This window comes from Porites lutea, chromosome 3 (assembly GCF_958299795.1).
Source record: "Porites lutea chromosome 3, jaPorLute2.1, whole genome shotgun sequence".
In the NCBI taxonomy this organism is placed as follows: domain Eukaryota; kingdom Metazoa; phylum Cnidaria; class Anthozoa; order Scleractinia; family Poritidae; genus Porites; species Porites lutea.
In genome coordinates this window covers 1,767,817-1,793,173 of record NC_133203.1, presented here as the reverse complement: position 1 = coordinate 1,793,173, position 25,357 = coordinate 1,767,817, and the positions used below count along the sequence as shown (strand labels likewise).

Sequence of the window (25,357 nt, the reverse complement as noted above, 5' to 3'; positions counted from 1 at the left end):
CTCCCCGCGGGACTTAATAGAGGACTTACAGTAATAATTTTGAGCTACATTTCAAATCCTTACATATTGTGGAAATCCAACATATCCTATTGGGACCATTAAAAACATTTAACATCAAATTCCAATTTGACCAGGGACGATAATATTAATCCAGAGCCAGAGAGTTTGCCTGTTCTATGGAACTGTCAAGTGTTACTTACCCTCAAATACACAGTGTTATATTTTATACATATATATTTTTTATTTTGTTTGAAGAATTAAGCAGACACTATCAGAGAGAAATCACTGGAAAGGTCTAACCTTTTGAAATCCTAATATCAGCATGTATAATCTCCATACTGCTCTATTACATTTCTCAAGTTACCACTGAGAAGAATTTATTCAACAATCAAAACTTTTCACTTACTGATCATTTGCTTTCTTCTCATGACCAAGGAGAAATTTTATGTTGGTTGATGGACGGGTTTAAGGGTGAAGGGTTAACAAAAACAGCTCTTAAGCAACAGATGACTTGATGCGAAAGCATTGTCAATTAATAAATGTAGATGTAGATGTAGATGACTCAACTGCATTAACATTAAAATACCACAACAATTTTCCCTAGCTTCTGCAATCTAGCTGGATTAAGTACAATATGTAAACCAGGGTTTATACTACGGACAAGGTAGGAAATTCAATGGGTTAAACCCATTGAATTTCATACCTTTTAACCAAGGCCCTGCAAGAAAATATTAAAATGCTACATTTCTGCTTATTTCACATGAATGTAATACAATGTATGAACCCTGGTTAACACTTCTACTTTTCTTAAAATTTAGCAAAGCTAAAATTATCAAAAGAGTGGAAGAAATTCATTTTACCTTCTCCCTCGGTTTTTTTTTTTTGCCTTATTAATTTCTGAGTAAAATGAGAGCACTTCTTTGTTTATTTGATCGAAGAACAGCACATTTGTGGCAAAAAAATTACATTTGCTTAATAATATCCTAACTTGTAATGGTGGTACACTTTCAGGTGAGATACAATGTCCACAGGCTCCTCTCAAAAATACTGATACCACAAAATATTAACTTTTCATATTTTATAATAATATACTTTTCAAAAGTCATTAAGTTGCACTAATAAAAAACTACTGTATCGTAATGCGCAAAGCATTCTTTAAGACATATTTGCTTTGTTAAATTTCACGAAAACTTCACCAAAATTGAAGATATATACTTGAGACAATGAGATGCATTGAATTGACCTTGCAATGACATAAATAAATTACACACTACTAAAGACAAAAGGTCTTTAGCTTTAATACTCTTTTGGCCAAGAGCAGACTTCTGACTAGCTAACAATGAAACTCCTGACCTGCCGACAACAAAGACCATGACAAGGACAACAATAATCATGAGGCCAATAATTTTCAAACTGAAAATAACACCTGAGTGAAAATTACTGAAGAGTTTCAGTTGACTTCACTTTAACAAAGGGTGCTATCTGGACAACGTGGACATTCAGTGAGTCACTGCAAGATCAGTTCAGTGCATGACTTAGTATACACCATAAGTTAAGACCTAAGACTGCTCAGAATACTGTTCTGATCGTATGCTGCAAAATGCCACCATGATGATTTCATACAGTCCCTAAGTTTCATAGTCACACAGCCATATTTTGTCCAACGGCAAAGTAGAATTCGACCCTTGAATAATTATATTTTCTCCACATAATTTGATGGCAACATTCCATATTGGCCAGACCTTTGAACACGTCCTTCCATCCAGCCCTCGTCAATAATTGTTGCGTCTACTATAATGTCTCCTTCACTGAAGCTGACCTCGTCATCATCAGCAGCTGTGTAATCGTAAATTGCAATGTATCTCTGAATGTAAAAAAAAAAATAGTGTTTCAACTTGAGAATGTACAAATAAATAATTGCCACCTCATCCAGATTCCCATCATGAAGAACAGTGCCCCCCCTCCCCCACCCCGCCCCTCTGGATTATAACTGGAAGGTACAAAGATGACAGGATTTTAGTTTATAAGAATGACTCCACTGACATCAAGAATGAGTACCTGTCTTAGAGAGCAGTCCAACTTTAAGAGTCAAAAGATTACAAGTGGGGATTAACTTCATGCAGGGTTGTCAAACCATTTTCAAGTGGTTAGCTTTATTGCTGAAATAGGTGGCTGATTTTGCTCATATCATCATGCATATTCTTAACACTATCCCCTTTACATTTCCTATGGTGCTAATGAGGAGAGTTTGCTTAAAAATCAACACCAATGTTTGATTGAGGAGTTTTTACTACAAGGAGAAATCAAGGGTTGGTCAATCGTAGGGTCTGGGGAATTTAATATAGAATCAAAGAAATAGCCCAGGTACATATGATTACTCCCAGCAGTAGGTCATCGGTACCCATAATATCTGGTGAAGACAAACATATTGGAGAAAACTTCCTGTCTTCAGCAACAATGTCAATGTGAGGCTTTAACCTACAGATCTGAAGTATCAGGTGTTAACTGCTCAGCCACTACACCTCAACAAGAAGAGAAGCTGGCAAAAAAAAAAAACGAATGCAGTGCTGATTTCTAACTAACCCAGTGTCTAGGTGTCAACTTAATTCAGGTACCCAGCGATGTAGCTAAGGAAAAGATGAGCAGGCTTTTTTATCAGTCAAGCAGGCTATTTTACTCAACAGCAACTTGAAAATTTCACGTCTTTTTTCTTCAGAGCAATTTGCACCGGTGGTAAGTTCTATTTCAGCCAATGAAATAAAAGCCAGCAGCCGGCAGCCGGCTCTTAGGGACTTTCCTGGGTACTTGCGTAGAGAGTTAATTAAATCCCTAAGTTTGAGACAGATTGGATACAAACCGTTCCACTGGGTGGCGGTGGGGCACTAATTTGAGGCTCGGGAGGAGGAGCAACTTGCCGAGGTGGCTGCTGTTCATATGCTAAAGGATGTTCCTGAGACATTCGGCGCTGTTGCTGGATTTGTCTCACTTCTAAAAGGCAAGAAAAGACCAAAAGGCATCACTCTCTCCAGCTAGAACAAATTTTACCTAAGCTTGACCAGTGTTACAGAGACTCACAACTTTCTTGTAAAACTAATGACTTGTTAAAATTATTAATGGCTTCTTTTAGCTTAGCTGTCTCCTTGAGTTGTAGTAACACTCCTTAGGGAGATGTCTTAATTTACAGTTTGTTCACAGGTTTTAAGTTTGGCATGAATAAAAACACAGGGGTAGTGACATCACTAGACAGTCCTCGTGACTGAGTCATTGACTCAGATATCTCTCTCCGAAGTGTGCGATTCCAGGAGACAGCTGAAATTCAGGCTACTGTTCTAGAGTGTTTCAATGTAACATCATTGCTCACCAGCTTCTGACCGCTGCTGTATACCAAGACGACTCTGTCCTGATGAGTGATGAGTATAAGCTACTTGGCTAGCCATGCTACTACTCTTCTGTGCTTGTACTGTTCCAGGATCGTCAGGAACAGAAGTGTAGTGTCCTTTCTCTTCTTCAAATTTCTTATGATACTCAATCTGCATGACAGTGAAACTTAATTAAACATGGGTTGAAAAAAAAACCAAGAAACAGTGCTTATGGTGCAGACACTCAAACCGGGACAGTACGAAGAAGACTTCCAATCACGTTTTCTGAAAGCAAAATGGACCAATAACATTAATAAATTTGAGGGCTGTTTCCTGAGAGGTCTGGTAAGTTAAACAGTTTCAAAGTGTTCAGTGCTTGCATAGTTGAACCTTGAATCTTATGGGTCCGTCTGCAAAAAAACCTTCAGAATATTCTGTTTTCAGAAATCGCTGTGATTGGACAATCTTCTCCCAAGTGTCCTGGTTTGAGTGTCCACACTGTAAGACAAATCTCTCCACCTGCTTAGGGCTGTGCTCTAGCAGCACCTAGTGGCACCTGGTCAGTGTTCTCCCTAAATTTTAGCACAGCAGGTAAGGGACCATTCATGGCATCTAAGGTAAAAAATCTGCCCCAGAGGTGCACTTTTCTGGGGGGAACGGGGTAGTGGAGTGAGAGATATGGCCCCACCCTAGGAGAAGCTGAGTTCTTTGAAACGCCTTTCCCTCATTACAGAAATCGGCCATTGATATCTTTAGACAACACTTGTTGTTAATTCAGTGAATACAGAGTAAAATTATGAGGATCAAATGTTTTAAATAAATTATTTATTTAACACATTTGATCCCAACAATTTTACTCTGTATTCACTGTTCTCATTCCAAAAAAAGAAAAGCTGTGTATACTTTAGTATGTTTTCATTCCTTGATCGGATCATGCCACTTGCGTATTTTTTAATTAACACTACCTATCTAATTTTAGTAAACCTTCAAGCAGTTGCAGACGGTAAGAAGTGTTGCTTCAGGCAGTAAATTTTATCGGTTACTGCCTGATAAGGAGAACATTGCTGGTGCCAAAACTTAGTTGAAAAAAAACGTCACGTATGCTAGACATCCTGGACTTCACAGGTTCAGAGCACTAGCCTCGTATCAATTTTTCTTGTAGTGCAGCCTAGCCTGCAAATACAGTGATCTCTTCTTGCTTTTGTAAAACTTGTGGTCATAAGCCTTGCATATTTAAATGAGCCAGGGAGCTAAGCCAGCTGGGACACTCCAGTCTCTGGTAAGCTGAAACATGCTGGATTGGTCAGGAGATACAGAAGAATAGCCCCTGGATACTCCAGGGTGGGGTTATGCTGGGGGCTATTCAACCTCTCTCATAGCTGTCATTAGGGGCCAGGGGCTGGGGATTACCTGTCTAACAAGAAAGTGACCCTGGCTACTTTCATATGAAAATAGTAGAAAAATAAAACCAAAAGAAATCCCTAACTGTTTAATTTACTGCCTACTTGTTGAATTTAACTGGCAACTTGAAATCTAAATGACAGCCCTCCTCTCTTTCTGGTTACAGAAACACAAGCAAGAACTTCAGCCATTTTGAAATTATGTTTTCTCCTGCCTAATGCGCAAATTAATGAGAACAGAGAGGACTCAGGGCGATAATGAACAGATAGTACTGGGGCGGATCCAGGATTTTTTTTTTTGGAGGGGGTGTACTTGTCACCAATAAACCACATAGTTTTTTTTTTGCAGAATACCAGTTGTATTAGAAAACTGCAGGTCACCTCAGGGGGGGGGGGGTGCACCCCCTGCACCCTCCCCCTAGATCTGCCCCTGTAGTAGTAAATTAGAGCAAAATAAGAAAAAAGGACTTACATTACTTTGCTTCTTGGTGTTTGCTGCCAGCCTTTTATTTTCTGGGGTATCAGCCACTGCTGTGAATTTTGTAGTTGGGTAATGCCTGGAATAAGCAACATATATCCATATGTTAGAAATATAAGAGCATGTGAGAAGGTTCTCTGGTATAGATTTTCAAACCCTGTTCCAGTCATTCAGATTGTGAGGATGGTGCCAACATCCATGAGAAAGAAAAACGGCAAGGGGAAGGGGGGTGGGGGAGTTGTGATACTCCTCTCTATCTTTCTTATTTTTTCCCACTCTCTGGCCTCATGCCACACTTCACTCTCTGAATACTAATGGCTGGATTGGGCTTTCACGGCTGAAGTGAAACCAAAAGAAATCCCTAACTGTCCCTAACTGCTAGCTGGCTTGCATCCAGCTAGTTGGGATTCTTAATACTGTTAAGTTTGATTTGAATTATTTGTTTGTGTCATTTGCTCAGCCCCACTAGAATAAGAGCTATAAATACTGCCGAGGGTAAATAAAGGAATTATTATTATTATCATTATTTTTCTTTTTTTAACTATAGTTATACTGAATTTGTATTTAATTTCCAATTTGAGAAGAGTTTAATAAAGTATGTTTTGTATTCAATTTTAAATTATTATTATTATTATTATCATTATTATTATTATTATTATTATTATTATCATCATTATTATTATTATCATTAAAAAGAGAGAGGCTGGAGAACCAGGTACCACTAGAAAAAGATTTAAGGATCCTTCACTTCCTGGGTTTTGCTTTGTCTGCATGGATAACAAAACATTGGCTCATCCTTGGTGTAAAAACCTGTGAAACTCATGGGTGATGTGAAAAAATGAGTGCAAGGAAGCCACTGAGAAGTCAACACATTAGAGCCAAGGAAAATAACAGCTAGAAAACAAAGAAAAACTTCACAGCTTTTTACAGCGAGGTAAACCCAAAACATTACTTCCTTACAGAAGACTTAAACATAGGACAAAATGCTAACTGTTAAATATTTTGTACAATACATCATAATTTTATGAATTTGTAAGTAAAAAAAGTCTCAAGTGACATGAACAAAATAGTTTTAATACATAAATGTACGCACAGTCTATTCATCCAGACACTTATTCCACGTTTAGTTAGTATTTATTTATTTACGATGAATGGTCCAGACATAACATTTCACTAACGTGTGTTAGACATCAAAAGCATTTCTCGCAATCTTTATGTAAACATTACAGTTGGACAAGTTAAACTTTTGCTGAGATAGTAGTGGGAACAGTAACTAAAAGATAATAGGAATTTCTTGGTATTTTCTATGCGATCCGTAAGAATTACCTTTAACCTTTGTTACAGGCTGATCGTTAAATTCTAAGATGTAAAGGGTGTGACGGTTGACTGAAGCAAACCCGTACGTAACACAAGAAAACTACAGCTGCAATATCTTGTGTACACACGCCGTACAACATAATTAAGCTTTAGTGCACTTATAGATTCCAATTTATGGCATAAGCTCAGTTTTGGGAGCTACTTTCAGCAGTATAAAATAGAGTAAAAATTATTTGGATGACAGATATTTTAGCACGCGGTCATTAAATTACATTCCAGAATGCGTTCAAACATTCTAAAACGTGCCTGCAAGCAGAATCGATTCGGAAGAATTATTAGGTTAACTAAACAGAGACATGCAAAAGAAATATAAATCAATGCATACAGATTCCGGAGCTGTTTCGGTTTAATCGAAGAAGAAAGGATGAAAAATATCTTGCTTGGTTTCTGGAAACTGAGAACATGCATTTCGAGGAACTGGAAGAAAATAATGTAAGGATCTTGTGCTGTCAGCGCGCAGTACACGCAAGACTAACCTTCTAGAGACACAGGGGTCTCAGAAATTAGTTAGATTAAAATTGAAAATATATAAAAACATAAATAACGACATTCAGATAGACAAAGCATGGATGAATAGAAAGAGAGTATAAATATGCAGGACTTAAAATATTTAAGCTTAAACTTACGGATTGCAGTAAGGCAATTTGTTGTATCCCTTGTAATTCTTCATTGTTAAAGTCATGTTGCAAACCTCGCAAGTAAAACAACCCTTGTGCCAATACTTTGAGAAAAAATAACAAAAACGTATATATGTTAGATTCGGACAGTAAGTACATGAGCGTTACTTGCACGCGCATGTAATGGATCTCATACTTCACAGCGAGCCAACACACCTTGTCAAGGCAGTTAAGTTTTTCCATCGGGTAGACAGTTTTCTTACAGCGTGCACACGGAGGATTCATCTTGAAAGACTGAAGCACCGTAGTTCCCCTTCAATTTAATACGACGATCGAAGCTAACGCTGTACACCCACTACAACTTCCCAAAACAGCTCTTGGACGCTTTTATTACCAAATCTGGAAATGTTCTGGGAGGAGCTTCATCCTCCCACAACTCCTTGAGAACCTTCATAATCCGGGACTTCCGGAACGACAACATCCCTTTCAAGATGGCGGACGAAGGAGAAGATTGGGGTGGCGAACATCAGGTAAAAAATTATCGCAGTTTTACTCAGGGTTATCTCAATCTGTCGTATCTAAACCGTAAGCAAAGAAATTTACTGTTTATTTGTCCTGAAAATATTATGATATGTCTTTTTTTGTCTCCTATTTTGCTTTAGTTTAGCTTCATTACAACCATACATGTGTAATCATCATGTGATGTAAACATGACAGGCTTTTAGCTCCCTTCGCATTTTTGAATAATATTCTTCTCTTGATCAGTATGTTACTATTTTAAAATTGACAGACAATGTTTTATTTTGGGGGTTTATGTGGCTGTAGTGCTTATGTTTACGAAAAATATAGGAATTAATACTGAGCTGGATATGAGAGTTTTCAGTTGTTATGAAAAAATAATAATAATAAGTGGAACTTCGTCTATATCCAGACTCAGTGGGACTGGGATAACTACATGTGGAATATGATCATCCAGGTTATGTCAAAGCGAGTTTAATACCATCAATGGACAAGATACAAATCACTTTGACTCTGAAGTTGAGTACTACACAGGGCCGGGTTGTTCAAAGGGGGGTTAAGTTAACCCAGGTTTACGGCGAAATTTGAATTCAGTTATGGAAGCTTGAAAGGAAAATTCAGTGTAATTCTTTTTGTCAACAATTTGATGACTGGATGCTCCCAAAGGAATAGAGAAAATTATCCAACAAAAAACGAATCCCAGATTAAAATTTAACCCTGGATTAGCACTAATTGGTCTTCGAACAACTGGGCCCAGGTTATCAAAATGTCCCTCAGTCTTTTGACAATATGTAAACAAGAGTCATTTTCAGGACAATTTCACTTGGACAATCATATTCCACTGACTTTGACATGACTTCTAGATTCAACTATTCACTAGCTATAAAGCATGGGAATGAGGAAATGATATAACAATTATCTTCTCTTTCTCTCACTCTCAATGTTCCCTAGAAATTTTGCCAGAAATGGGCATTGAAAACTTTAAATTTTACAATAAAACTTTCAGATAGACCACAATTTTCCTTGGTCTGTTAGCCTTGACTTGAAATTTGAACTTTGTATTATGTCATTTTTGTGATGCACAAGAATATAGTTAAAGAAAAGTTGTCATATTTGTTAATTACTTTACTGTAATACATTATATATTACTTACCTTGCTTTTTTGTGCTCTATTGGCATAAGGCGTTATGTAATAACCTTTCAGAACTTTTCCTTTAAAGCTTAAGGCATGTTATCTTTCTTGTCTTTAGCTTGTCTCCTTACTTCCTTCATGCAGTGATCAACTTTATGAAGCAGGTGAGTTATGTTGTTCAAGTCTTTGTTTTTAGAATGAGGTGGTTTAAAGTGTGTACACACAAACTATGAGTTGTCTTGTAGTATTAAGGAGAAAAAAGATTCTTTGCTTGATTTTGTTTGAACTATTGTGAAATTTTGCAATCACTGAATCCTATAGCCTTCACCAGAGACAGAGTTAATCTTATGGTTAAGTCCATCTGTGAAACAGCACCAAAATCCTTGTTCTGTTCCCCCAACTGTGTAACAAAGATATTGGCACTACTTCGCAGACTTGCCTAACTGGGGTTAGATTACATGTACATCTGCAACACAGGCTAAGGATCTTACAGCACTGTCCAAAGTATTAAGTGACTGTTATGTACATAGAGGAGTTACTCTTTTTCTGTTTTAGGTGAAAACACAGATGTCAAGTCTGAGCCAGCTAGCCCTGATGAAGATTCATCAAGAGCACAGTTTGGTAAGCAATGTGTACATTGTAGGTCACATCCTTGCATCTTGGTTGTGTCTGTGAGGCACAGGCAGGGCTTCAGGCTTCGACAGTTTTGGTCATCACTAATGTGGCACCGCTATGTTCAGATCATGTGTCCACCCTGTAGTGTTTTTTTTAATATTGCGCTAGTCTCCGTTTATCTTCTGGCTAGCAGTATTTTTTTGTAAATCTTCTATTAAGCACGTTTGAAGGGGAAGGGAATTAATGAGAAGGTGTGGTGGGGGGGGGGGGGGGGGGGGGCTTATTTGAGAGGATTTTCAGTATATCAACCAAAATCTTAGTTTGGTCATAGTTATCTTTGAAAAAAGTTTTGCTTGCGGCTTTGCAGTGCAATGGGAACAATGCATAAATGTTGCTAGGCTATTCTTCATCAATGTCGTAAATCTCCATCCACTTCTGGACAACTTATGATGGTCATATCTTCCCGAGAATGGAAAGATTTTTATTGCGAGATACAAACTTCTTTTAGATATTGTTATAACAAACTAAAATTATGTTGTTGTACATGTATGTTTTAGTGGATTCTCAAGATGAAGAAAATGATGTCTTTGTTGCTAAAGAACAGAGGCGTTTTGCACACAGTGCAGCTGAACAAAAACGACGGGATGCCATTAGAGTAAGTGGTTATCATAACTAATTCTTGTACATTTAACCACTTTCACAACAACTGCCCCAGAAAACACTGTAATACATGTACTTCTTTGAATATGAAAGGGCCTGGGTGGGGTCATCTCAAAGAGGTAAATTAAAAATCTAGACTTCCTGTAGAAGTTTCTCTCAGTTTCTGAAAGTCTTGAGTTTGATTCACATGAATAATTATTACAGTGTAGATGTAGCCACAATAATTATTGTTTGTTTTCTTTCATTAATTTGTAGAAAGGATATGATGACCTTCAAACAATTGTACCAACTTGTCACCAACCCAACACTGCACCAGCCATGCAGAAGTTGAGCAAAGCCATTATTTTACAGAAATGTAAGCAGCACAAGGTGTCTCTTTTCATTTCCCCTTTTCTACACTGATCTCTTGGCCAATTTTCAAAAGTTACACTAAGAGTTACATGAGTACCATACTGACCAGTATTCCATAAGAATATGTAAATCATGTGTATCGCTCCAAATGTCTCAACTGATCCAGATCCCATGTGAAATGTTAAGAAATTGAAAATGAAGGCAAGGATGATATTTATTCATGTTCTGCGAAAGACACTGAAAAAATGTCAGTAAAAAATTGTTATAACGGTCAGGAAAAATCTGGTTAAAAAATCAGGGAGTCTTTTTTGCTTTTCAGTTGCACCCCTGTCCATAGTTTAATGCAGTGTGCACCCTCAGTCACTTACAAACAAACAAGGCTGCAAATCAGAGCTATAGCTTGCCCTTCAGGTTATTATTTATTAATTGCACCATTAACTTAGTAATAAATTATCACCTGCTTTATTCATCCTGATATTAACAATTGTTATTGTTATGATGTAGTAATAAATTAATTATTACATGCATTTCATTAATTTTTTAGTGAGTTCAGCTTGAAAGACAGCATTCAATCCACATGAATTTATTAGAACTTAAACGTTTGTCTTGCAGTATTTCTCCATGTGAATTCCCCTCAAAAGCTTCCCTTTCCTGATGGGCAAGTTAACAACAAAATACTAGCCTGATGGCAAAATCCACCAACCCTGGGCTATCAAACATGACTTTCAAATCTTTGCACGTTGTGACTGTATGTTTACTACTGTTGTCCTTTCCTGCAGCAATTGAGTACATCATATTCCTGCACCAGCAGAAGAAAAAACAGGAAGAAGAGTTAGAAGCACTGAGGAAGGAAGTCATGGCTCTAAAAATCATGAAGACGTAAGACAACAGTATATGTTGTGCCTTTCATAATAACTTAATACTTTAGCCAACATGAAAATAGCTTGAGAATACAGCCAACATTTTGTGAGGCCACCACTGGTTTTGTCCACCAAATGACTGAGTGACAAGTGCAGAAATTCCAGTGGGTAGAGAGGCTGCCATCATTTCACAGGGAAACCAGTGATGGCCTCATGAAATGTTGGCTGTTTTCTAAGGCTAACATGAAAGTAAAATACAGAGGACAGCATAGTCATTCTGTGCTTTCAAAGCTATCAATTTCATTATCTTTTGTGGTTACTACTTTAAGTGTTAGTGTTACCAACGTGGATAATTTTGAACTTTAGCCACTAGGGAACAGGAATTATTGCACAACAAGGTTGATGTTGACAGAATCTGTCAAACCATTTTTTTCTTTTAATTAATAAATATTTTCCTTCTTGCGGGATGATTCTTTTACCATGGGTAAATAATGTTGTCATTCTTGGAACACATTTCATGTGGCAATGATAATCATTGTCCTCAAGATATCTAATATAAATGAAATTACACTCATTCAAGGGATTGGACTTATGTGAGTTAATCTGTGGTACTCACTTTAGTTTTCTTTATTTATAGAAATTATGAGCAAATCGCCAAGGCCCATCAAAACCAGGTAAATGGTTTGTTGTAATAGACTGTAATGTGCGCAAGGCTGACTGACTATATAGAGAAAAAGCATTTTTCATTTGTTAACAGACTGTGAATACTGTAGACTTCCAAATACAACTGGACAATTCTCTGTTCATGTTTACTTATTCATGATCAAGATCTCTGATTGGTTGAGATGTAGTATTATTTTCTCTCAGCTATTGTTTACAAATGTTGGACAAAAGGTCACCTTGGTACATGGTGCTGAATCTACCAAGAAACCCTTGTTTCATAGGACTGTGTAATAAAAATATAGACAATAGTACATGGCCCCACGGAGATACAAAATTTCTCCTCGAGTGTTGAAAAATATTTCACGAGTGAGCGCAGCAAATGAGTGAAATATCTTTTCAACACGAGAAGAGAAATTTCGTATCTCCGAGCGACCATGTAATGTTCTATTTATTATATAAACACCAATGAAATACCAAACCATTTTACTTAAATAGTTTTTTGGTCTGAAAGGTGTGGTTTATTATGAAGCCATAGCAATGGTGATATTTTCACATGTGAAGATATCAAGTATTTGCGCGAAAGCTCACTTGGTATTTCATTAGTGTTTATATAATAAATTGCTTTACAAGAGGCATTTCAGTTTTGCCCTCAGCAAATTCACAACAGACCTAAAACTTTTATGATAATCATCAAGGAAAACAGAAACTTGCCCAAAATAATGTACATCTAAAACACCATGACTTACAGATTAAAGTATTTAATACTTAAGCATTGATTTAGAATTACATCTGATCATCAGTATGGACTGTTTGAGGCCAAAAAGGAGATGTTTTTCCTAGTAACGTCTCCCTCTCTCAAAATGTCAACAGCTAGGGGAACACTGAGAGCAAACTGTATTCGCAGGCTGTCATTTTGTGTGTGAAATTCTGACCACTGAACCTTTTGTTTTTTTATATTTAGCCAGCACAGGGGCAAAAGCAAGTTCCAGATCAGGCCAAATTTAGTGTGGTAAGTACTTTGAAGGGAGTTAAAGTCCATTTACGTACATGTAAGCCATTTCAGATCCCATGTTGTACAAAATGATTCAAGGAGAAATAATTTTAGTTGCGACAAAATGCTGAAAAGCAAATGGTACCATGCAAAAGTCCTGCTGGAGAGGTTTAACTTGAATGGTCACACCAGAGCATTTTGTCTACAAACTCAAAAGTTAACCCCGGTTCAAGCGTCGCATTTCTCATGTGCCAAATTTAATACTAATGAGGAAAATCTCTTGTTCTTGCACATTTGCATTAGATTTGGCACATGAGAAATGCGACGTTTAAACTGGGACTTAGATCTAGAGCTACATACATGTACTATATAAATAGTAACATATGATGATGATGATGATGATGATGATACCTTTATTAAAGTGTCAAACTGTAATAGCGGTATATAACCAGTAAGTGGGGACACTAAAATAAATTTTAAAAAATAAATCAATTAATAAATTAATTAAAAATTAAGAAAAAAACTATGTACAGTATAAGCAAGTGAGAAATTCGAGAGAACTATATACAATATGTACAAATGTATCCATTACTTATAAATAAAATAAAAAAGAAATAAAAGATTAAGAAGTGCAAAGAGAGCAGTTAGAGCAGTTATTGTCATCTAATAGCATGCTAAGATCCACTTTTCTGATGTTATATTTGAAGGAGGACAACGTGGAAGCTTTTTTCACATTACTAGGAACAGAAAGTCGTGCCATAGTTATTTCATTTGAATGATCACACCATGGGATTTTTTTTTGAAGGATGGCATAATGTTTATTTTTTTAAACAAATTTGTCTCTCTCATCAGTTCCGACAGATCATGGAAACACAGTTCCTGTCCTTCAATGCATCTGTGACTGTAACCAACTTTGAGACTCTCTCTGCCTGTATTTTTAGCTGGCTGGAAGAGTACTGTAAACCTCAGGTAAGTGATTCTAGCAATTTTCATTTTACCTTGTTAAGTAAAGTAAAGTAAAAAAAACTTTATTTACACAGGGAAGCCCATTCTGCTTTAAGGCTGATCTCCATAGGGGCCCTGTATCTTAAAAAATTAATTTACATCAAGAATTTTCATGAACTATTACATTCATATTGGATTTTATTGAATTTTTTACATCAGTATCTGCAAGAGATTGTGATCAATGCTCTAAAGAATCTGAACAATCAAGGTTTACTACAGCAGTAGTGGAGCCGTTTCCTGTCGATAATCATCAAACAACCGACAACTTCATAAAGAAACGTAACCTGGTAGATGTGAGACGTGCTTTTTAAGATACACTGAGGAAACAGGGAACAAAACCGCAGAAATATGCTGAAGATGATAACACGAACAGGACATATCCATTTTGTTACTGTTTCCAGTGTACAATAGTATAGAGAGTATAGTAGAAAAATAGTAATAATAATAATTAAATGGAGCAGAATGCAGCCTGAAGGTGCTAGATGCATCACAACTGGATTGATTCCCGAAGCGAGTGTACATGCGTGTTAGTTAGCCACTGAAAATATCACTACAGTCAACCTCTGTAATATGAACCCGTATTAAAGTAACTGTGTCACGAAATTTAGACACGTTTAACACTAGGAACTGTCCACCAAATTAATCAAAACATAAAAATAAACGCGTAAAACAGATAAATTAAACGCAAAGTGGGATGTTGTTAAGAGAGGATTATTTCATTGAAGTAAATGTATTCTGCCACAAATGAGTGAGATTCTGCTCCCGAAAAATGCTATTTTCATGGTAAAAATCAACAGAAGAATGCTGCCCCTGTACTTCGATTTTCTTTTGTTCCAAGAATTTCACTATTATTAACAAATCTAGGTAACTTACGGGATTGACTCTCAGCGTAGCAAAAAAAACCTCTTTTCAAATTAGACGTTAAAAGGAGTGGACTTTTCCTTATTTGTTTTTCGTAACTATCTATGAAATAGTTAGTTCAAATTGATTATTTGAAGTGTTTTCATGGGACTTTGTTAACCATCATTAAGACTGGTTTTCATATGTCGGGAAAATGAAAGACTGTCGGGGATTTTATATATTGTTTCCCGACCGTCCAAGATTTTGCCGACTAATGAAAACTCGAAATCGTTGATATCCCCGATCGTCTGAAATGGTCGGGGACTAATCTGGAGAATCGGGAGTGTTTCTATTTTCCCGACGCGTCCCAGATTTCTGCGATGGTCGGCGATTATTCCCGACATATGAAAACTCAAATTTGTACCGTCGGGGACGTCGGCGATGGATTTCGCTCATTACCAATCCTCTAAATTGCTGGGCTCCAGTTCCCCCATCACAGATAAACATGGTGTCTCCGAGACAATGTCCGATATATCGGCAAAATCTGACACGGTGGGCAAAAAGTTAAATCCCCGATCGCCTGGGATTTTCCCAACATATGACAACCAGGCTTAAGCTGTAAATATGTTGCTTCGTTTTTCCGCGTGCAATACAGAGTAAAAAAAAGGCGAAAAGAAACATGAATAAAATTTTTATTCAACATTGTCGTGTGACCAAGTGGTGTGGCCCCAAGTGTGTAAACAATAGAGAAGTCGTTACGTCACGTTGCCATAGTAACGAAATTTCTGGATCTCAAGAAACTGTGGTCCTGCAAACATGGGAGGAAAAAGAAAAAGAAAAAATGGACAGGTATGAATTTCCTGTCTATGACTCCACTGATAGAGCATACTTTTCTTCCATCGTTCGCCAATGCAAATGGCCATCTCTGTCAGGAAATATTGTTGAAATCCAGAAGTTTTGCTACCATGGTAACGTGACGTCACACCTGTCCTCTCTGTACGCCCTTTTAAGCTATTCATTCACGTGGTACAAAACCGCCTTGCTAGAGAGCAAGAAACGCACTGGCTCAAGCCAAAGAAAAGGCTTTTCTCGTTAATACGGTAATCTCCTTTGTTTATATTATCCCAATGACTCTTTTGCTCCCTAGCATGGCGGTTTTGAACCATGTAAATGACCAGCTGCTAAAGGCCTAAGATTCCCCCATAAAGCCAGACTCGACCCCAGTACGTATGCTTCTGACACCTCTTTTGTCCGTGGCAGTCATGCGTAGACCAGCTCTAGGATAGAACAGATTGCTATAAATGCGCGCTATTACAAGCATGCGCAAACGTAACCTGCGATCAGGCGTTTTTTTTTTTCAAGGGCGGACGAGGCGTGAGAGACATAAAGGGATAATAGGGAGAGGGCATGATCTCAGGCTAGCGCAAACGGAGAGTGTTGTCATTCTCTTTGTCATTCCTGACCGTAACGCTCTTCGGCGCATGAGCGATATCAGAAATATAAGCACCAGGGTTACACCAGGGTCGAGAAGGGAATGTTATAGAGGGTCCTTCTTCTTTGGATACGAGGAAAGTATACAGTATCAGGCCATCTTTTTCGAGTCATTTCTCCCAAGAGAAAAGAAATTATTGTTGTTCATTAAGTCATGGAGAAAATAAGTCACTCTTTCCAACCCTCGTTTTATTTATTTATTCTTTTATTTATTTTCATTTACCAAAGCGGGCGATTTAGACTACCCACCGTTACACATACAAATACAGTCAAGAATGAAAAATATTTGCCACATATTTCATTATTCACACCCTCAAATGACAAAAATATTCTCTTAAATTGTCCTCAATTAAATACCATGCTCCGCTCCATTTGTTTAAAAGATGGATAACGCTAGCCTCCCACAACATGCAGCCGTTTTTGTCTCGTAACGCAAGGGGTCTCCTGTCTCTCTCTGAGAAGGAGCGTTGCGTGACGAGAAAAAAACGGCTGCGTGGGAGACTAGAGTAACGATAACCTTATCCAATGGAAAAGCCGTAGGAAACTCATTGCGTTAACCAATGGATAGAGATTTATCCAGTAGATAGCGCTATCAACCTTTTAACTACCAAACCTTAATAAATAATTCTACATGTTATTCGTTGCACAAAATTATTACTATCTGTGTTTTCTCTAGTACGTTACCGTACTGGACAACCAGATTACGTTATCTTTACAAAAAAATTTTCTTCTGCGTAAAAATGAAATTTATTCCCGAACTTCTCGAATCAAGAAAATCGAATAAAGGACGCCAATAAACGACTCTTCAAGAGACATGCAACAAGTCGCCTTGTGTGTGTCGCGCAAACAAAATCTGTCCAGGAATTAACAATTTTTAAAAAATCAAATTTTAGTCTCTGGACCAGACTAGAGCAAGTCGTCTGAAGGGGGAAGAGGAAAGGAGGAAAGACGGAGAGGGTACTGGAGAGAGTAGGAAAGGGCTCCGTCTTTGTTCCACGCTTTTCTCTAGCTTGCGAGTAAGCTCCTCGGGGCGCTCTGGCGCCAGAGCGCCCCAGAGAGCTTGCTCGCAGGCTAGCTTTTCTCTCCCTTCCCGTCCTTTTTTGCGCCTGTTACGCAACCACTCTGAGTCTGCGTGGTTACAAAGTGATCAGGGCGGCAATAGTCGCCGAAAGTTCGATCTCTGCTTTAGATTGGTCCAGAAACTGTACAACTAAACTGCTTGGGATCTTAAGCGATATCAATCAGCCTTCTGGCGATTTCTTTTGGGCGGGGGACTCGTGTCTCCATTGGTCTGTTCCAAGGTCTTCTTTATATACTTGGCTACAAGCCTGGCTGGTCTCATTTGCATATCCTCGTGCTGTTCTTTGGTTAGAGTTACCTGATCGCCTTTTAATCGGTCCAAAAGAGTGACACACAAGACGGCAGCCGACACATTTGCGCGATTACACATCGCCGCAAAGGAAGCACTCTCCATCTCAATGTTGCGCACACCAGCATCATGGATTTTTTGCAGGAATTTGAGTTTGTCATCCAGTGTGTAGTCACAGAAGGCTCCATCTAACCTTCCCTGACCTGAAGGACAGTTAATGAGGAAAATCTGATTTAATTGTAGTTAGCATGGGGAGGGTTTGATTAGCCTGTGTAGCTGGCGGTTTTGTTTGGGAAGAGCAATGGAGGGAAGAGCTAGAAAGCGACGAAGCCGGGAGGAGAATATAAAGGCGGAAGGCTTGGTTGCTTAGTCGCCTCCAGTCATGTCCAATACTAGGGAGCTTTAGCAACGACGACGGCGACGGCAACCAGGACGTCAAAAAAGCAATAGGTTTATTACGCAAAACAAACAACTTTGCACGTGCATCACGCTTTTTTGTACATTTCTTTACCGTCCTTGCACGACTACGACGTGAAAATGCCTAATTGCAAGTTGTATGGAGGACGTAAACAAGCGACGACGAATCTCTTTCTCTCTCTCTAAACTTGAGTGCGGTCCTCAAGAAATCAACTCCAGGGAAATTCGCCCACACTTGCCATTTTCAGCAAATTGGAAAAAACGCGACAAAGATTGAAAAAACGGGAATTCATTTGAAAACCGACGTTTCCGCTGCCGTTGCCGTCGTCGATGCTAAAGCTCCCTACTGCCGCACTGTTACGGACCGTTAAGATGAGATGACGGAACGTACGCCCCGTACAAATCGTCTGCATTGCTAACAGTCTATATTCTGAGTACATACGAAGCGTTCATCTGATTATTATATCAGGGCACAGTGTGTTACGTTTCGAACGGTCCGTATGCTTGATTGATACGGTCTACACCTCTCGCGACTTCGTCGCTCGCGGTCGGCCGCTTCGCGGCCAAACAACGCTCGCTCCGCTCGACAAGAGGTCGACTTGTAGCAAGTCTAGATACGGTCGTAAATTCCTCGTTATATAAGCCATAAAGCAGAACAAGTACGCTCCAACAATAATATTCCTCGTTCTATAAGCCGTAAACCGAAACAAGCCCGCTGCAAATCAAATGTTCCTCGTTCTATAAGCCCTAGAGCGAAACAAGCGCTGAGCAAAAGTATAACATTCCGCGTTCTTTAAGCTATAAAACGAAACAAGTGCGTTTCAACAGTACTATTCCTCTTTCTTTAAGCCACAAACCAAAAAGAAAGACAGAGGAACGACGAGGAACGGGATTTTCGGTTTTGGCCTCGCGAAAAATGGAACGAGAGCCAGACTATTTTTCAGTACATTTCGTTGCCATCACTTCACAACTACAACGCGAAATTTCTTAACTTTACGTTTTAGGAGCAAGCAAACAAACGATAACTATAATTTCCCTTTCTCTCTCTAAATTGTGGTTCTTAAGAATTCAACTCTGGAAGCGTTCACCTACATTTGGAAAAGTAGGAAATTAGGAATAATCGTGATACAAATTTTGAAAGAACACAAAAACACTTGTTTAGTGACACTTTCCTGCGCCGGCTTCGCGGTCTTGGTATCTTAAACTCCCTCATAACCGCTCCGCAACGGCTTTAGAACAGCCCTGGGTACCCAACGAGAATATAGTTCAAAACTACTTAAACATAGCATTGATAAACGTATTTTAGTATTTAAACGGTAGATATAGACATATTTTTATCTCCTAAAAATTTTTCATCTGTTCGGATTTCCTAGCTGAAAGTCTAGTGATCTGAAAATTTTAGGGATCAAAACTTACCTGTTCGAAAATTTCAGCCGGATAAAAGGCTCCCGAAAATTCTAGGTGACCTTTTTAGCGTAAAAAAACAGTTTAAAATGGGCAATTTTACCTTTTTTATATGTTTTAAAATCCTAGGAGAGGCAGGCAAGCCATGCAGACATTTTACAACAAATGTTCCGAAAATTCTAGATCTCAAATCGTCTTCCGAACAGATATTTTCCGAAAATTCACCTTGGGTGCCCCTGTTTAAAATCGAACCATGTACAAACTGCTGTACTCACTATATCATACTTAGCACGCCATGCGAACGAAATTACAAAGAAAATCGAAAAAGCAGTATTACGGAAGAAATAACCGAAAGCTAACCGTTGTAAATGAGTGATTAACCCTAATCAGCGCTTAACCCTAGTCTGTAATCCTAATCCGTAAAATGAGTGCTTAACCCTAAGCCGTAAAGGAGTGCCTTAATCACTGAAAGTCGACCAAGACTCCGTAATTCTGGTTGTTTACCATTTACCACAAATTCCCGGAAACTCCGGTTGGGATGTAAATGGTAAACGTTTTTTTGGTTCGTCGCACTGGAAAATTCCAGGAACAAACGGAAATTCTGAAAAGGTAGTCCCGTTTTCCCGATTGAAGAAGAAGAAGAAGAAGAAGAAGAACCTTTATTAATTTATACCGCTCAGGGTAGCCCCTTCAGACGCAAAAAGCTGTCTGTTATCAATGGGAGCCCTGAGCAACAACGCACAAAAACACACTAAACATATAAACATTACACTAATACAGGTAATAATATAAATAGAAAACTATTTTCAATTAAAAGATTAAAAGATTTTGAAGAAGAAGAACCTTTATTAATTTATAAAATTGGGACGATTGGGACTTTCCGAATGGAAATTCGCTTACCATTTACAAATTTCTTGAGTTTCGTACCAGTTTCAAGTTGTAACTAACATCCAGTCTATATAGCGCGGCGCGACAATCAGGAAATTTTAGGCAAATGGTAATAAAGGACACGTACCGTTCTTACCGACCGAAAATTCCCAACCAAAATTTCCGGATTTTTTTCTTTTATAAATGGTAAACAAGCTCTGTACATATTCCAGCAGAAATACCTCACATACGCATAGGGAACCAAGCAAGAAACATTTTTCTTGTATGTACACTTTCACAAAACTTTATTTTTTCCCATGGCGCGCAGATTGCCCGGACCTCGTACTTGCTTTGTTTTCAGTATTGGTTTTTGTTTTGACATGTTTTGGTCCTGACGCGGATATAAATATGTATTACAAATTACTTTGTACGATGGTTTGTGAATCTGGGGTACTTACCATTTACAGGGGAAAACTGGAAATTCCTGTTGGAAAATCAAATGGTTCGCGACATTCCGTTGTGGAAGGTTCAGAAAATATGGGCTGTGATTTGAGGCGACGCAATTTTCTAAGTCTTTCTAGTCTGTTCGGCAAATTTGGATATACTTAGTGGCGGTTTGTTCTCCCACCACTAGCCTGCGAAAACATCCGTTCCTCCTAAGCTGTCTCCTCGCTCTTCGCCGACGTTCCTCCGCGCGAAACGTCCCCAGCGGCGAAGAGCGAGGATAAACGGATGTTTTCGCAGGCTATCCCACCACTTTAAATTACAAGATTTCCACGCAGGTAGTTTGTGTAAATGGTAAGCATGCCCCTGATCAATGAATGCCCTAGGTATAGTATGAACACATGCGACTCTCCGCTTTAGAGATGGGCACGGTGCAGCTTCGCTCCGTTACAGAAATCGCGCCGCCACAACAATTTTAGTCAGTGTGAAGAGAAGCCAGCTATCCGGTATGATTTACATAGCCTAAGACAACAGGCAGTCTCTTATTTTTCTTTTTTGCAAAGGGTGAGAAGCCGCGAGAAACGAGAGCGGGGCTAGTGGCATTGAGCAAAGAAGGACGACCGCTCACGGTCTATAAATGCCTCCCTTTCAGCTCACCTTCATAAAAGTCATGTGTGCACATTGTATCACCCACAGCTGTCAATATATCACCACTGCAATCTAATAACTCTTTCCGAAGCTGTTCATCCAGCGGGGTTGGAAATTTCACCACCTTGCCTAAGATCACCTGAAAAATGACAGAAAACGACAGTGTCAATGCAAGTTTATTTGGTAAGAAATAGTAATGAAGTACGAGAAAAGGACCAAAAGAAGACTGAAGTAGTAGGGAGAAAGAGGCTAGCCTCCTCTTAACAGGGGCACCCAACGAGGATATAGTTCAAAACCTCTTAACATAGCATTGTTGAACGTATTTAAGTATTCAAACGGTAGATATAGGCATATTTTTATCCCCTAAAAACTTTTCATCTGTTCGGATTTCCTAGCTGAAAGTCTAGTGATCCGAAAATTATAGGGATAAAAACTTACCTTCTCGAAAATCTCAGCCAGGAAAAGGCTTACGAAAATTCTAGGTGGCCTTTTTTAGGGTCAAAATCCGTTAAAAATGGGCAATTATACAATTTTTTAGATGTTCGAAAATCCCAGGAGAGGCAGGCAAGCAAGAAATTTTACAACAAATAATCCGAAAATTCTAGATCTCAAATCGTCTTCCGAACAGATATTTTCCCGAAAATTGCCGTTGGGTGCCCCTGTCTTAAACCGTCCCGTGTCCCCTACGTACATTTGATATTCATCCCCCGGGTGAGGACTGTGAACGGCCAGTCTACTTTCAGGCCAATAAGAGTGGTTAAAATAGCCCTTGATGAATGGTAATAATGAAAAAGGCAGAAATAGCCCGTGCAGTTAATGGAAAGTTACTACAATACATGGAAGCAAATTGAATAACCATGAAAAATCGAATTGAAAATCGAACCGCTCTGTCTTCAACTTTCTCTTTCTCTTTTTATGGTTGCGGCTATTTCTCTATAATTGTTCCACGTTAAAGTTAATATCAATGGAATTTCCATATAAAGAAGGGTATAAACAAGGAGATGTTAAACCCATGGGATTCACATTCCAGCAGCCCTGGGTTTGATTCAACCCCTGAGGGTTTTTGGATGTTGTATTATTTGTCTGAAATTCTTTGAGTAGGGTGGAGGGCCTGTAAACTTAACTAGACCATGCACTTCCAATATAAACTATACAATATTACATTTTTAACTTCAATACATTTACACTGATTTGAACACTTATACCCTTTGCTTTGAGTGGGAGCCAAATGTGAGCAAATGCCCACTTTTTAAATTTCATAAGAGCAGCAATTTTGTATCTAGTCACAGTACCTGCTCACTGAATGGTTCCAAAAGAGCATTGACTGCTCTTGTTGTTATGACAACTGTTCCAGGCTCCAAACCTTGGGGAAAAAACAGAAGAGACTGATCAATGCACCCAATATCACTTACAGCACCTGACATAGTGTAAAAGGTACACCTCCAGTCTCCCCCTCCCCACCCCACACCCTCGGGGAGAGGTAAATGGTAAGTGGCAATGTCGCAGATAAGAGGACAACTGTATTTTGTCCTCTTTACATGTGAACAGTAAGCCTCCAGGGGTGTAAGCATCCACCATGAAAGAAGTAAAATTAAACCCTTCAAAGAACAAGGCACAACAATTCATACTGAACACAACACATCTAAAATTATTTAACACACAGAACCATTTTCCAAAACAGATGTATATGGAGCAAAATAATGATACCATCGTCATACCTAGGCCTCCTGATGTGCCAATACGAAAGAACCTGACGTGTTCAGCTTCTGCATAATGCAACAGTTTGAGAGTTTCATGCATGATAACCATCAAAGAGGGAACTCCAATGCCATGCTTTGTGGGTCAGAATATAATAAAAAAAATCAGGCAGAAAAATACATGAAGCACAGTTAGTCAGGACTGTTATAAAGGCAAGTTGAGATGCCAAGCTGATGTTTCATAAACTCAACGGCTACATGGAAAATGCTAGATGCTATTTAAAGTGACTTACATTTACAGCTAAAACTGGTCCAACTTTGTACAAGACATAGCGGTCAGACTTTGACAGGTTGCTCGGTTCTTGATCTGCTTTCAAGTAATCTTTAAGTTCATTCTGTATAAACTTAGCAAATTCTTTAATGCGACTTGTGCTACCTCCCATGCACACAAACTGAAACAGGAATGGCGTATCAGAAAATTAAACTCCTCTGAATCACAAGTCCCACGCTTACCGCTAGCTGGATTTGTTCATAGCAGTCCCGAGTTAAAATCCTAAACCATGTTTACAAATAACTGACTGGGATTCTTAACCCCGCTGTTAAGTTTCATTTAAAGTATTTGTTTCAGGTATTTGCTTGGCCCGTCCAGTCACTAGCATCAGTGCTATCAATACTGCCGAGGGTAAACAAAGGATGTTATTATTATTTTTTTCACTTTTATTATTAAAATTATTATTATTTATCAAAAAAATAGTACCTCTTAAGGAAAAAAATACCTTTACCTTTACATCACCAAATACTTTTTTAATGTCAAGATCACCAACTCTGATTCCAATGTGAAAGAGAACGTCATCATCCATCTGTTTTAAGTGATCGTTACTCACAAACTGTGAGGCTGATGATGAGTCGGTACCCTTAAATAAATCAAAGACATTCTGAATATGATGGATTTGTGGAAGATACACAAATGAACACTTTATTATTCCTGATGTCAAATTATTTCGTTAGCTCTTCTAGCTGGAGAAAGTGCTGTTGATCAACAAAATATACTGTTGTTGGTAGTTTAATTCTACAGATTTGCATTAATTTGTTTGTTAATTTTTTTTTTCTGTGTGGATAAAATCTTATGATTTAAATGCTTGTGTTAAGTCGAGTGATCTAATTTAAAATGCAAAGTCTGTTTTCTTTAATATGAAGCCTATAGACAACAGAATCTTAAATCAAGAAAGATTTATTCAAACGAGGCTCCCATGCCTACACTGTCCAGCTCGTGGCCTGCAAACAAAGCATTGTCCAAGAAAAGAAATAAAACAATATTAAAAAAACAACAAGGAAATCTGCGTCCAACGCACACCCTATACGCCCATAAAGAAGTGCCAATATAAGCTTGCGTAATATAACTTGCACGAGGTTGTAACATGCATTATGTTAACTCGTAAGACGTTCGTTTGAGTCGTTTTCTCCTGAAAAGCTGCTATTTGAATCCAAAAACATGTGCACGTGGATGTTAAAAGTAGTGTAACAGCGGTTTTCGCTGTATTTTTGAAAAAGTTTTAAAGTGAGGTCAAAGGCCAGGGCCCGGGGGCACCAAACCAAAAATAGACGTCTGGAAAATCGATATTTGTCCATAAAACACCAAAAGTTAAAGATCGTATACAGCTGGATATTTGTTTTTATATAACGATCCTTCTTAATTGATATTTCTAGCAAGGTTATCTCGTTAAAAGCTGGTGAATCAAAGGAGCTAAGTTCTTCTCTGCATGCAGATGAAATTCACGCCGAAATCGCACCAGTTAAAGATTACGGATATTGTACTTACGTTTAGATCCATTTGCAGACGATTGGGGATGGCGATCGTTTTGAACCCAACTGTGCTGCTATTTTGCAACGCAATCTACCGCTGCACAACAAAAGCACAGAACAAAGAATGAACAAATTTATGCACAATACAATACAAAAGAACCCCGGTAAGCCGTTGCAATGTAATACGTAACGACCGTAACGACCGTGACCACTGGTGACTCGTTCACGACTTCAGAACTACGATCTCATGGCCAGCGATCGCGACTATCTTGCGCAGACGCAGGCTCGCGCAGGAGTTTCATTTTCCTTTAATAGGAGTTCCAGTTAGGCGGAAGTGACTTTAGACACAT

The 25,357-nt window shown here is 38.5% G+C and overlaps 3 protein-coding genes across 3 annotated transcripts; 1 reads left to right on the top strand and 2 right to left on the bottom strand.

The window, feature by feature from the left end:
* Positions 1-216: 216 nt before the first annotated feature.
* Positions 217-7,645, bottom strand: LOC140930160 (LIM and SH3 domain protein 1-like). The gene is made up of 6 exons (XM_073379824.1): positions 7,448-7,645; positions 7,241-7,335; positions 5,232-5,316; positions 3,362-3,530; positions 2,858-2,988; positions 217-1,864 (listed from the first exon to the last, which is right to left on the bottom strand). The coding sequence occupies exons 1-6, from the start codon at positions 7,514-7,516 to the stop codon at positions 1,694-1,696; spliced, it is 720 nt and encodes a 239-aa protein (XP_073235925.1). The 5' UTR covers positions 7,517-7,645; the 3' UTR covers positions 217-1,693.
* Positions 7,646-7,717: 72 nt separating this feature from the next.
* LOC140930161 (max-like protein X) lies at positions 7,718-15,571 on the top strand. The gene is made up of 10 exons (XM_073379825.1): positions 7,718-7,761; positions 9,001-9,046; positions 9,438-9,503; positions 10,055-10,152; positions 10,413-10,512; positions 11,288-11,387; positions 12,006-12,042; positions 12,993-13,040; positions 13,875-13,991; positions 14,187-15,571. The coding sequence occupies exons 1-10, from the start codon at positions 7,723-7,725 to the stop codon at positions 14,250-14,252; spliced, it is 717 nt and encodes a 238-aa protein (XP_073235926.1). The 5' UTR covers positions 7,718-7,722; the 3' UTR covers positions 14,253-15,571.
* Positions 15,572-17,460: 1,889 nt separating this feature from the next.
* On the bottom strand, positions 17,461-25,180 carry LOC140930158 (uridine phosphorylase 1-like). The gene is made up of 7 exons (XM_073379822.1): positions 25,024-25,180; positions 23,987-24,118; positions 23,498-23,656; positions 23,226-23,340; positions 22,800-22,870; positions 21,517-21,646; positions 17,461-17,930 (listed from the first exon to the last, which is right to left on the bottom strand). The coding sequence occupies exons 1-7, from the start codon at positions 25,033-25,035 to the stop codon at positions 17,596-17,598; spliced, it is 954 nt and encodes a 317-aa protein (XP_073235923.1). The 5' UTR covers positions 25,036-25,180; the 3' UTR covers positions 17,461-17,595.
* Between the last annotated feature and the right edge of the window lie 177 nt (positions 25,181-25,357).